The 14,650-nt window shown below is 35.6% G+C and overlaps 1 protein-coding gene across 1 annotated transcript in view; it reads right to left on the bottom strand.

Annotated features, from left to right (window-relative positions):
* Positions 1-14,650, bottom strand: part of SCAPER (S-phase cyclin A associated protein in the ER) — a 157,748-nt gene that overhangs the window by 87,399 nt on the left and 55,699 nt on the right. The window contains exons 17-20 of the mRNA XM_086757440.1: positions 13,648-13,790; positions 9,724-9,805; positions 8,224-8,376; positions 6,915-7,022 (exon numbers count right to left, since the gene is read on the bottom strand). Of these exons, the coding sequence (XP_086613566.1) occupies positions 6,915-7,022; positions 8,224-8,376; positions 9,724-9,805; positions 13,648-13,790 (486 nt within the window). The remainder of the gene's footprint in view (positions 1-6,914; positions 7,023-8,223; positions 8,377-9,723; positions 9,806-13,647; positions 13,791-14,650) is intronic.

Below are 14,650 nucleotides of genomic sequence, written 5' to 3'. Positions count from 1 at the left end.
TCTCAAAATCAGGATTTTAATTATTCACATTTCTATGCTAGAACATACTTTAGAAGGTGAGTGTAGAGCATTAAAAAACTTCTATATTCATTCAAAACTGAGGACTGACATTTCATTGTAAAAGTAGTTTTTCCTTCACTTCTTGAATTTAATTAAGATTCAATTTTTAAAACGAGGGACTAATATTGCTTTTTAGCATGCCCAAACTAAATACTATAGTTAGCGCTAATACTGAGTGCACTTTCAGTCACCTTGCTCGTCAATAAATACAACAGTCTGCCAGTAAGAGAAACAGCAAATAATATTCTGAATAGTAGGTTCAGATACTTCTGGAGATTTTTAATGTAATTCCCCTTCCCACTTGTCACTCCAATATGTGAGAACACGAGGCAAAGTAAAGCTGTTTCCTCCACGAGGATGAGAACTCTGCATGCTGGACATGGAAAGCATTGCTCTACAGATTAAGGGAGCAAGCTGGAAGGCGTTGACATTATCATCTGGCTGCAAGGGCAAGGAAGAGAAAGGGGGAAATGAGAGTGCAGTTGGCCCTGCCAGCAGCAGTTTTTCTTACTGACTGTGAACATTCAAGATATCCAAGCCAGAAGGAGGAAGGGTGCAGCCGTTGGCAACCATCTATCACAATTAAAGACACCGCCAATAAATAATCAATCATGTACATTTTTGCCAAGAAAAACAACACTTTATAATATATTAAAGGTAAGAAGCTACTGCTGTATAAAGTACAAAAAACTAGAATTGATGTATAGAGTACTGAGAGACCTTCTGCAAGCTGCATCATGGATTAAACTTTATAATTACTTGATAGCTCATGACAGCTTCTTCTAGGACAAGTGCATTTATAATTACAAGGCTAGAGTTCCTGTGCTGAAAGGACCACAGGTACCCAACAGATAAGAAACATCCATAAACAAAAATGGACCCCAGATGCTTGGCTTAATTCCATCCCTCTAGCAACACATGTCTAAAAAAAAAAATAAAAATAAAAATAATCCTCCTTTCCTCAGGGTGGGGAGTGGGAAGGTGGAGGGAAAAAAAAAAAATCAAGTTACACAAACTCAATCAGAATCTGAGACTTTATTGGGATGGGGAATTCTTGTTTCTAAGTGATTTACAGATTGCTTCCTCTGAGCAATAGAAAAGAAAAATGGGCTACTGTTGGAAAACTATAACCAGACGCCAAAAAAAGAAAAAGAATTTACAATGAAGTCTATATTCTGTAATGCTGTGGATAAAAGAAACAGGAATATTTTTCAGTATATGACCAAACTGCACGCACCACTGTATCACCCAGCAATTATTTAAGTATTATATACCACCAGAGCTGAGTCAAGATCATCCCCTTGTACTACAGTGGTCATAGCTGATCATTCAGATGGTCACAGATGTTTGAAAGAGACTGGAGTGCACACACAGCAGAATAAGACCAAGGCTGCAGACTATAGGCACACTGAGTTTGTAGTTGAAGAAAAAAATCAGACACACATGAAAGCTTTATTCTTGAATAATCAAATACAAGAGAAGAGCTTAAAACTGAATGCTAAGGACTTTCATTACTTAAAGTGATACTCAGAATAAAGAAAGATGGCTAAAAGCACACTTGGCAACACAATACCAGTAGATACGTAACACACATGAATGTTCAAGAAAAAAAAAAAGGGAAAATTAATCTTGCATAACAGTTTTTAAAAGACCACATACGCACAGGTATAAATACCTCAAACTGCTCTATTAGATGAAATGAAAAACCTGTTAATCTTTAGTGTTATTATTTTCCATTCTCCTTCAAGGTATCTGTTAGGTTACCAAAGGAGTTCATAGGATACTATTCTTAATTTAAACAGAAGAACTTGAAAACACTCTGATTCAGAAGGGGAAACAAAAAGCTTTTTCCCCAATACTGCTAAGGCTGAAGCCATAAACCAATTGTTATATATAATTTAATTTTAATGAAAGCATAGTGAATTAAGAGAAAAAATAATCAGCACACACCAAGCATCACTATGTCTCTAGACAAGAAAGTTCCTTGTAAATACAGAAGAGTAACGGTCAGGCATGAAAACATTCCCACATCTCTTTCCCTCAGTAATTTCCTCTGCAAGAAATAATGGAAGCAGCACACAACTTTGAGAAAAACAGCTCAATTTCTTAAAGAAAAACAACCCCTCGCCCCTAAAAAGCTTTTAGAAATTCAAACTCATATGAACATCAACTTTGCTCGTGCGGTGTGCCAGTTATAAACCTTACACGGCTGGAACAGAACTTGTACCAGCACAACTGTGCTTTCTGAGGCAGCCCCTCACCACATCCTGGCCAAAGCGCACTCCTGCCAGCCTAACAGTGTCTGTACCAGGGGAACTTGCCAGCACAGTTATGCACACTGTAAATCAGACCCCGCTACAATCTAGACAGACCTATGCCAGAAAAGGCTTGGACTGCAACCCCAGCCAGCCTGACAACCCACACAACAGAGTAAGCTTTACTTACTGGCGATCTTTTTTTTTTTTAAAAAAAAGAATGCGGGTGGGCTTAACCAACCATGCCTTTCTATAAATCCCCACACTTTAACACTGTCAGTCTTCAGACAACAACGATCTCTTTGCTCCATCAAATATATTTTCATTTAATCTAAATATATTTCTAAGAAGTTCTTTATTTCATTTATATCATGACAATAGAGTTAGTTTTCTTCCCTGATAAAAAAAAAAGTGCACATTTTTCACATCTGCAAACAAAGGTTCATTAATATTCCTCCATCCTTCTTTGGAATACATAAAATTCTAGCACATACCTTATATAAATTAACCAAACCCCCCCCAAGTTATCTATTTCATATGTTTTTAGAAGTATCTTTCACTTATTGGAAACATTCACATACTGCATGGAATTATCTGATTTATACTCTGAAAGTCGTAAACAATAAGAGATGCAGACAAGAAAGAGGACAGTGGTTCAAAGAAGGAAGCTATAAGGATTACCAGTGTTACGTGTATTTCTAACGCTAACTAGGATAGACAAGAAAGGCAAAGAAAAAAATCAGGGAAAGCAGAGGGACATAAAAATAAATACATAATCTAGGAGCTACAGGTGGGAGCAAAAGTCTACAAGGTCCTTGCACAGACTCCTCAGCCTAATGAAGTCGCTACGTTTCCCATGGCTTTCAGCTGGCACCTTCTCAGTGATGGCCTTTGCGTCAAAAGCCCTCTGTGTCACAGGCTTTGATTCAGCAAAACAATTAGTCTCAACTTCAAACGGACTAACTGATTCCAGTGAAGTCAATGAAATCAAATTGCATACATCGTTTACATCTTTTGCTGAACTGAAAGTAATATGAATATTAAGAGAGGGGACAGGAAATCAATAGCACAGAAAAAGGCAACATAAAAAGAAGGTAAAGCTGTAAGTTTGACAGAAGACGACATGCATTTAAGCAGAGAGAGAAAATGTAGACAAAATATTGTTACTCCACTGAAGGTAATGGTGAAATGATGTAGGACAGTGAGAGCATTGCAAGTTTCAGAAATATAATGAAGAACTTTTAGTCTGAAGCCTACCTTGCTGAAAGTGTTTTGCCATGTACATGAATGAATGTATTTATAAGAGACTGGACAAAATAAAAGTTTAAAAGGAAGTAAAAACCATGAATAGAACTTAATTTGCTTTTATATGATGACCACTGTTTCAAAATCAATAGATTTTCACTCTAATAGAAATCTACATCCTTTTCAGCTGGAGACTAACAAATAACCAAATGAAGAAAACTCAGAAAGTGGAGATGAAATGAAGCCATCACACAATCTTAGAAGTCAGTCCATATTTTTTTTTAATTTTTAGTGTCTTAATTCTTAACAGAATTATTTTCTTTGCGAGTTTCACCAAATCATCACATTTACAAGTGAACTCATCTTACTGATTAAAAATTGAATACTAGCTATCAGCTCTTGCACAATATATGCTTAATGCCAGAAAACCTGAAAAGGCTCCAACATAAAGTAGACTTTTATCTCTGAAAACTTGTGTAAAATTACAGGATCTATAGATGCTACAATAAAAGGAAAAAAACCTAGAATACAATTGTTTCTTTTTATATCTGGCAAGATCAACTACTGGATTTCCACCTGCCCCAGATAAATTAGTCTCAATTAACATTAGATAGAGCTTTTAAATTTTAGCTTACAGTATAATCAGCCCACAAAAGTCCTTACTGTATGAAGACATATTATACAAACACTTATTTAAAACAGTTTCCAAAGTCTTGAGAAGATACTTAAATCCTACCTTCTGTGGTAGTCACACAGTCAAAATAAACATATTTCAGTTTTTCTGTGATTTCTCAAGTAATAATAAAGAAATTCTATGGTCAGATTACAATGAAAAAAAAGCTTTCCTTCTAGGCAGCTACCTATTTTACTTAACAGGCTTCGCACAATATGAGTCAAAGATCAAGAGTAACTTATCTGAGGTGTCAAGTGCATAAGGTTAAAGGTGAAATTTTATTAGGTCAAAGGTGATATAAATAAAATCTTTTATGTCAAAGAAGAAGGGTCACAGACAAGATGTATATAATCTAAAGACATCACAGATGACAAGTAATAACTTTAAGTAGCACAACTGTGTTCTCACTACAGATACCTTCACTGACTGAAAAATTGAAAACAGTGATGAATAAGTATGCTTCCCTGGAATACAGTTTTACTTCCATAAAATACTTTGGAAATTTTTTCTCAAGTATCTTAAAACTTAACTAAAGTTACTGAATACTTTAGTTGTGGGGGAGACAAAGTTTGGCATTAACTATGCATGCTGAATAAAGAGGTACACAAAGCAGATTGGTCTGATAAATAAAATTGCTTTTCTACTTCACAGTGACCATATCTCTAACATGGATATCTTATTACTGCTCTTTGGAAAAAGAAAACCAGAGAGGGCCTTAGGTCAAGGACATTTCAGATTACAATAGTATAGTCCAGAATTGTATACTCAAATTAAAATATAGCTATAAATATATTATTAAATATCTAACAAGGGAAGTATCCTATGTTGCTGGTATGCAGAATACTACGCACCATCTTGATCATGGATATTTAAATCTGCTGTTTATTCAGTTAAAACTGTTCTCTCCTTTTGCTCCTGCACTAAGTATGCATTCAAGCAATCCCATACATTTATCCTTAATCTTGATCTTCAGTGCGCATCGAAACGCTTTGCTGAAAAGCACTAGATTTAAGCATATGATGTTGGACATCACAAAAATCAAGATATCTGTGCCCTCTAGTGGAACTTCTTTTTCACCCACTGAGCACAAATGCAGCTGTTACAATGTGATCCCTTTTCCTGGAAGCTGGAATTGTTAGGCTACCAAATTAGATGCTGTGAATAGCGTATAACACCCAGTCAAAAGAAAATCTAGTTTACTGTTTTCCTCCATAATTATCTGAAACAGCTGACCGGCAAGAAGCATAGTTAAATCACCGGTGCCTAGACAGATACAAGCAAAAGCTAGATAGGTATAAGAAAATGTCAATATTATATATTGCCCACACTTTGGTGTGTGTACCAACATGAAAGATTCTGGGAAATATCACAGCTTCTGTTTTTAGGAAAAGAAATGCAGCATGAAGCCTTCTCCCATATATCCAATCAGGTAAATCTGGCATCTAAAGCCAAACCCAAAACCACACAGCTCCCACCCCACCAACCACTGTAAAAGCGGAAAAAAGAAACTGAAAAGATAGTTTATGTACTTTTCTTAATGTTAGGAAGGGGTAGGCAAACTGCAACTCAGCAAAAATTTACTCCTCCAGACAACTGCCTCTCTCAGATGTTCTTTTTCTGTTTTTCCAGTGATAACCACCTCTCTGGATTTCAGTACCTCAGAGACTTTACTCTCCAAAGCTTTTTAAAAAGGAAACGAAAAGGTGCTACTACTGGATGTAAGAAGCTGTAAACGAAGAGAAGATTTCAACAAATAAAAGTAGTAACAAGAATTGTGAAGGAAAGGAGGAGACAGCCAAAAATCAGAAGTACTGAGCAGTATAATTTGAATCAGCTTGGCTGAAAACAGATTTCCAAACACACTGAAGTTAAATCTGAATCAGCTCTGGAGAATTGGCTTATAAAGTATTTCTTCCTCTATCTGACAGGTATAATACACAGGCATTCACAAATCTTTTGAATAAGACAGAACTCAAAGTCTGACTGTTATAATTTGCATTATAGAATATGCCTTCACTTAATATGGTAGTTCAATTCAGGCAGCAGCAAAGAGAAATTAAATCAGACAACCATTCAGAAATCTTTTCTTCAAAACAGCAAAGCTTCTTGATTTAGTCTAAAACATCCTCAGTGCTTCCTAAAAATCACCCTAAATACAATTTTTTTTCTTAAGAAGCTACTGAAAAGCTAACTATTGTTCTTTCTAGCAATGCTAATACTTAGAAAGCATTTCCACTTTTTAAAGTAATTTAACACTACAATTTTCAGCATTATTGATCTTCATGATTAGGATAGCACATCTGATAACCTAAAAGAGATACTTTAAGCAACAAGAAGGAACAAAAAAAAAGTAAAGCAAAATGCAGACACCTGCAACACACTAGATTTTTATGATTAAAAGATAAATATAGTGAGATAAAAACACCTTTGGCTTAATAGAAAAGCAATTAGTCACACTTTATACAATCTATTTCAAATGGCAATTGCCTCAAGTATTTGAATGCACCTTTTCTTCCGTTTTTTCATTGATAGTCTATATTCAAAAAGGCACTATTATTCTCATGCTAACACAAATACTCCTGTTCAATTCCTTTGTAAGAATTTTCAAAACTTTCTCAGGCTACTCAGCTGGATGGCACTTAAAGCTAGAGGTAATATAGAAAAAAAATTACAAAACTTACCACTTCCTCATCTGAAAGCTCTCGTCCTTGTATACTACTGTTTTCTCTTACAGCTTGTTGGTGTTTTTTCCCTTTAATGTGGCTAAAAAGGTATACTTCTGATGATATCTGTAATGACAATGACTTAATAGTAATTTTTTTCCTCAATAATTCCGTTATATATAAATAACAGGATTTTAAACATAATACACCAGTTTGTCAGGAGCATGTTCAGAATTTCAAGCACAGTACTGTACTGCTCAAGCTCATTTACAGAAACATGTTTTATGCAGGACTTAAGAGTAAATTACATAATTAATTGCCAGCCAGCAGTATATAAGATTAAAAAAAAATCTTGGCTTCTCATCTCATTTTGACTTCAATCTAACTTCATACATAAGACTTTCATTCTGAAATGCACCATCAGTGAATACACAAGACTTCAGTCTGCTGAATCTGAGTTTCTGTTCCAGTACTGCCTGAAGTGATCCCATGCAATCTTGTTTAATTCAGTAATTACAGAGAAATAATGTTTAGTAGGATAAGGCTTTATTCAATAATGCATAGTCTTTGCAAATCGGTAAAACTGGTTATCAACAAGAGCAGATCTCCCTGCTTCCTACTCAGTGAGCGTATGGCTTCCTCTTCTCCACCATTCCTGGGACATACGGAAGGGCAGACACAAGAAGAGACGCCCTGTTGAGACTGAAGGACTGCCTAGCAAATTGCTTGGCTTCCAACAGCGACAAAAAAAAAAAGACACCTAAGGAAAAGTAAAAGAAGAGACAAAGCAAACACTGATTCTCCCCTTCAACACTTTAAAGCCTTCAATCAAACTCAGTTCAAGAACTTCTCTAGCCTGATGTGCTTTCTCTGTATTCAGTAACCTTCAGTGAATTTCAGTCCAATGAAACTTGTCCCATCGTCCCCTGAACTCACATTAAATCCAAATATCCACAGGATCGTATAACAAGGTGTTCACAGCTCAGCTACCTGCTATGTAAACAACCACATTCTTTCCTTTGCTTTAAATCCAGCTTTTAACTGTCTTCATTTGATGCTCCCAAACTCTTGTCTTTCTTAGAAGAGACAGCTAACAACTGAGTACGGCCCACACTCTCCATTCGACCTACAACTCTACAGTTCTTTCAGACCTTCCCTAAACCACCTGATTTATAGACAGAAGAATCCAAGATAAGGTGCACTCTACAAGAGGAGAGCAGGGACACAGCTGGTGTGCAGTACTCTCGTCTGTGAATGAAGCATAATTTGTACTTCAAGGCTTAGGTTGGCCTTGCAGTTCTGACAGTATTTCCTCTGTCCAACTTACCATTACATTGCACAAAGAGCACTGTTTCTTTCGTTCATATGGTGTCAGTTTGGGTGCATAATCAGTATTAGCATGTCTTCCACTACTTAATTCAGCTGCTTTCTCTTTTCTTTGTTCAATTTGTTCCATGTGCCTTCTAATACTTTCATCATGCTGAATGGAAAACAATCAAAGCAACAAAGAAAAAACACATTGAATTACACTGAATGGAATTAAACGATGCAAAGAAATATTGGGAATTACCAAATATTGTACAGTTAGGATGAAATTCTGTTAAACTGAAACTATTTTTTATTTGTGAAAGGTCACCGCACATCATAGACATTATAACATTAGGCTATGATTTAAAAACCAAAACAGCATTATTTTTGTTTTATAGGTGATTATCAATTACTAATCTGTGGCAAATCCTTCTGTAAATCTTTTTGTTATATTTAACATCTCAGTTCTGGTTTTGTTCTTAATGAAACACTCTAGTATAGAGTATCAGTTCAACTTCCAGTTCCTCAAATATGTAACTTACATAGCGCTGTTTTTACTAACAGATATGAAGTCATAAAGTACAAATTAAAGTAAAATAAGCTACTTGTTATTTATCCACAGTAGCAGGTACAGTTCACTGGATTCTTTCAGAGGGTTTTCATACCCAATTCTCATGACAATGGAACAAAATCTCAACTATTATTTAAAATCAGAGGCTGGGGTATGAACCTGCATTTAACAACAAAATTGCATTTTACAGTACAAGTGAATGTAGCTATGGTGCTTCAGACTGGGATCAGAGCAAAGATAACACTGAAATGAAAAATTATTTGTACATACACATAAACCATCCTAGAATTAAAAAAAAAGTACATACTTTATCATTAATTGAAACTAATAAATAGTTCTACCTCAGAATCTTAATTTGTCATTTAAAAAGTGTCTATATCTCTTGAAAAATAGTAGATATAGCTTCAAAATTTCTGGTATCTTGGTTCTCAACTGGACAGTCAACTCAGCTGAACCACACGAGGCTCAATCCTTATGTCTATTTTACGAAATAATTGAGGCCCTTCATGAAACAAAAGGAAATAGCATGCCACACTTGATGGCATCACTTTCAGTACCTTTAGATAGCACCTGGCGTGACTGCTTCATGAACTATCTTCACCAGTGTGAGAGTTTTTACATATTGATTTTCCTCATGATTTAATTCAAAATTACTTTCACTTGTCTTGGAAAGTACAGGTTTACTTGTTCTCATGTTCAAAGCTTTGAAAATAATGGATTCCAATAGAGCTCAGTCTTGTTCTTTCCAAACTACGCAGTGTATGTTATACAGCAAGATCCTCTTCCTAATGCAGAAGTCTAAATAAAAATCTCTTGTAAAGTTACATAATTTAGGACACTGTACAGCACACTGCAACATCTTCACCAAATAAAACATACATATAGAAAATAATTTTGTGGAAATTCTATATTGTTGATGTGTTTTTCAACTAATGTATCCTTTTATACCTTCAGTTGAATCTTCTTCTGTAGTTCTTCCATGGCTTCTTGTTGAGCTGCAGTAAGAGCTGCCAACCTCTCTTCTCGATCTCTAACCAAAAGATAATAAATATAGGGAAAACTTGTAATAATGTAAAGGATGCATAAAACTGACTAATCTGTTCTTGAAAAGTAGAAATGTAGAGCAGGCACCGCAAAAAATGAAGCTGAGGATGGCTCAGTAGAAAAGACAGCAAAAAGCAACTTAGTTAATGGAGAATACAGATTATCTGATTTTGATGATTTAATAAAGGCAGACACTGGAACTTTTGCAGCAGAACCTGGACCGTACCTCCGTCCAAAGCAGAGCAATGATAGTCACTACAGTGCTATAAAATACTGATGAATGTGATACTCTGGCACCTTTTGCGTTCTTCAGCCAATGGCTACAGTCAGTGAACCAAAACGGGGGGAGCACAACAGCAAATCGAAGAAAAACCATACAGCCATGAGGGCAGTGTGTTTTATAGAAACGATGGAAGTGGAAGTTTGAATATATAAACTTACAGATAAAACTTTGACCAACATCAAATGATGCAGTCGTGAGTGATAAATTGCTGCTCTAGAATATTGCAATTCTAAATGTTCAAGATACCAAAGAACAGTGAAAGATTAGGCATTTATCTTACTGTCACCTTCCGTATACACAATTGCAGTCAGGACCAATTTTGCTCACTGAACCTGTCTGCCCTACATCCCCCTTCCAAAAACCTGAATCATGCCTGAAACCTCGGTTGTCCTCTTCACTTTTAGCAACACTCCTTTCCCTCCCCAGCACAGCTGTAATGCCTGTGGATGTCAGTAAGAGCCTGTGAATCCCCTAAACATCACCCTGTTGAAGAGATTAAGATTTTTTGTTTCTGTCTGAGAAAAGAACAAGAGATATAACATGGTCTGTTACTGTAAGTATTAATGAGAAACTTACAGATAACAGTTTCATCATGAACAACTTACTAGTGATCAGTAAGCCAAGCGAGCTATTAAACCCTAGAAAGGAAGAAAGTCAGCTACTCACTTTGCTTGTACAAAAAGAACTAGGATAAGAGAGAAACACTTCTCCTAGAAGTCCGGCAGCTGTGAAGGGCCAAACGAAGTAACAAAAGCTTTGAGTAAAACTGAGCAATGAAGAAATTATTCAAAGCCACTAGCCATCTTTTTAAAAGGCCTTCTAAAATTAAGTAGTTTGAATAACAAAACTAGAAAGGATAGCAAAGAATATTATCCAAATAACAGTGTTTTTTGTTTTGAGCGGATTTCTATTTGTTTGGGTTTTTAAACAGAGAACTCATGGAAAAAAACAAAGTAATTTCAGTAAATGTAGAAGGCTCAGATAAAGTAAAAGTTTAAAACAAAAAGCCAGAGAAAATATAAAAGTAGATAGGAAAGATGCAGGAGGAAGCAAGTCTAATGATAAACACTACACACAATTGTTCTTTCAGAAAGTCTAAGTGAACTCTTCCAGTCACCACAGACATGGAGGGAGGAGTGAGGAAGAGATGATGGATGAGAAGCATTAGGTAGTTTATGTGCTATCTCCCCTGCGGTATATAAAGAAAGACTGAACTGCAGTCTTTGTTTTTGTTTTAAAGAACTCCTGACTCACGCCATGAGCTGAAACAAATCACAACTAACAACACATGACCCAAACCCAAAGCTTATTTTAGCTACTTCTTTCAGTATGTATTTTAAAATATTTAATCCTATAAATTATGACAAATTAATTTCATTGCATACTTTGGATTAATAATATTTGAAACAAAATTCTAAAGTTTCCATTTATAGAGCATCAACATTATTCCTGTACAAGCCCTTCTGAAAAGCATGCTTTTTACATGATCAGGTTACATTATACAGTTTTATGATTTCTATTGACAAGAGCAAAATTTTCCATACTATGGATTTCAACTCTCTGGAATATAAAATACTCTGAAATTACATCTAAAACCTTACTGGAATCAAGTTAATGTACCATAAGGGCAGAGGGGCTTTTAAAGTCAGTTTTAAGTACACTACTCCTTTCATACAGATGCTTTAATCACCACCAGATGCACATGGTAAAGCTTCTACTGAAGAAACTTTAAGCAGATATTCCAAAAATTACTAACTCCAGCAAGTATTAAGTCTTCAGGATAAGAGTCAAATCCCAGCAGTAGGAAAAAAAACAACAAAACAAAATACCAAAAGATATCCCGAGGTTCCACCAAAAGATGCCAAAGTCCAGGACGGAAGGGACAGTACAGCCAGATTCCTATCAAGCTTGTCTCTCCCTTAACTTCTAAACCAGGACACTTTGAATCCTCCTCTAATTCTACTACGTTAGAGGCCATTCTGACATAACAGATGCACCACATTGTACAGCACCCCACATACATTCTTTCCTACTCTTTTCCAGAAAAAAAAACCAAAAAAAAAACCAAAACAACAAAACCCCCAAAACCTCCCAAACCTAAAAGCACAGAACTGTAATATCAAGCACAAAGTACTTGAAAACTGAGTGCTATACTAGCAAATACAGAGGAAATTTGTTGAAACATAGAAGGCAAATGGAAACTGCTGTTCCTCACTTGTCATCATGAAATTACTGGGGTGCAACAAAGGAAAGTGGCAGATTTAAAACTGATTAAATAAAAAGAGCCAGGAATTACATGCCTTGAGCCTTTTGACAAGTACTAACCACAGAAGACCTTAGAAGGCAAAGAAGTCAATGGGACAATTATCTCACATTTGCTTACTATGAGGGCTTCCTCAAATTTCAGAACGTTGTGGAATTCTTAAACATGCAGTGTCTATCTTCCCAAAACAGCATAACCCAAATTCTCCCTGTTAGTCCTAATCTTCCTCAAGTGCCTGTGAACGAGAACAAGATGCTGAAGGACCTCTTCCAACTCGCTCTATCTCACTGTGACTTCAGCTCAACATATTGGGGAAAGGTCCATGAAGTTCTGGGCAAGGCCATAGACTCTACCCACGATTCATTAAACATCTAACTGAAAGCTGAATCTCTTTACAATGAGCTACTCATGACTTCAGAAGATGAAAGAAGTTGATCAATACAATTCTGAATATTTTACTTGGAGAAAAAAACCTCTTCACGATAACTTTGAAGAAAAGCTGTGACAATAAAAATGTTTAAAGAACCATTAGTGAACACTTCTTGTCATAGGAAAAATGTAACTTATATTTTAGTTTTACAGAATGCTTGTCGGAGCGGAACTGTGGGGAAAGAAGTAATAATAGGAAATGTATACAAACAGAATCTGGCAAATTAAACAATAAGCATAAAGCAGTTTTCCTGAATCAGACTTGACAGTAAACCTCTCAATACACCGCAATGCCAGCCATCTTCATTCTCCCTGCACCTTATGTTTGGCTTAAAAGAAAGAGAGAAAGAAGAGCCCATATGAAAACTCCTTCATGAACTTTTTATTATAGGCAAAAATATAAACTAAATAGTTTGTAGGCAGTAGAATTAATTAAGCCTGATTTCCCAGCTTTGTGCTTGAAAAACGTAATCTCTAGTGTCTACAAGGTGAATTCAAATTGATGTGGGGAACACAGGGCTATTAATCTTGCTTCCTCTGAAAACTAAGCTAAATATGAAAAAGGCAAATTATTAAAAGGTCTTGTTCGCAATAAAACTAAGATTAATACAATAAAATACAACTTTGTATGTTATATTGTTCATGTATCTAAGGAATACAAAAATCTATTACAGAATTTATAATGACTCACCTTATTTCTTCTTCCAAGCATTCATCAAAGCTATTTATTAATGTTACTTGTTGAAATACTAAGCCTGAAGAGCTAAGAAAGTACTGTTGTTACAGAAGCTGCAGTTTGCTGGAAAGGATGACAGTGAAGCACAGGGAACAAACGAAATTATTGCAAAGTTACCTGGCCCTCTCCCGTGCTGCATCTTCTCGTGCTTTTTCTTTCTCTTGTCTCTGCTGTTCTATCCGTGCTTCCTGTTCTTTCCTCTTCATCAGCAGCTCCTCAACTCGGGCTTGCCGTTCTGCTTCCAGGGCCCTTTTGCGCTCCTAGTCATAGGAAAGTAAATTCTAATTTTTCTTTTAGGAAAAAAACAAAAAGGAATCAACAGAAACTGAATTTTAACATCTGCTTATAGAATGTTATCTACTTTCACGATGGAGTAAGAACTGTGTTTTTATTAGATAAAGGAATTACATACAAACATGAGTGTATTCAGAAGTTTGAATGTGCATTGAAAGCACAGTTGTATGAACAAAGGTACACACTGACTGGCCATATATTTGCTTATCCTGAAAAAGTCTATCCACTATAAAAGCTTATAAAACTAGTTAATTAATGAGAGTATTTGGAAACATTTTACACATCCTACAGGATACAAGTAGTGTAGAAATAAGATATGCTCCCATGGAATATTAATATTTAAATTATGATTCTGAAACTATCTTGATTATGTTATAAAGCAAATGAGACTTTTACAATTAATTTTTGCGCTATCACAGAATATATTATTTCTCTCTCACTACTCTAACTAATTAAGAAACTATACATGGTATTGTAAACCTTTTTGACAGAATGGCTATACTTCAATCAGCAACAAATGTAAAAATACAGCATGTTCGAAACGTCACATTTAAATAAGACATTCATGAGCAGACATTAAGTTGGTGAGTTTTACTAAGAGGAAATGTGATGATTATGTTTAGCTGAAAGTCTGGGGAGACCTGGATTTTCAATGTGTTCTTCAAATCCTTATCTTACTAAAAAATTAGTCTGTTTTGTATGATAGAATAAATTAAAAATAGCAGCACTGTAAAGGCACATCACTATAGCAAAGAAATTATCTTCCTCTCAGGAGATAGTATGAGATTTCATCACAGAAACCAAAACTTGCTGGAATAAAGAACAT

This window comes from Chlamydotis macqueenii, chromosome 12 (assembly GCF_036417535.1).
Source record: "Chlamydotis macqueenii isolate bChlMac1 chromosome 12, bChlMac1.mat, whole genome shotgun sequence".
In the NCBI taxonomy this organism is placed as follows: domain Eukaryota; kingdom Metazoa; phylum Chordata; class Aves; order Otidiformes; family Otididae; genus Chlamydotis; species Chlamydotis macqueenii.
The sequence above is the reverse complement of the archived record's forward strand: the minus strand, read 5'-3'. Positions and strand labels throughout refer to the sequence as shown.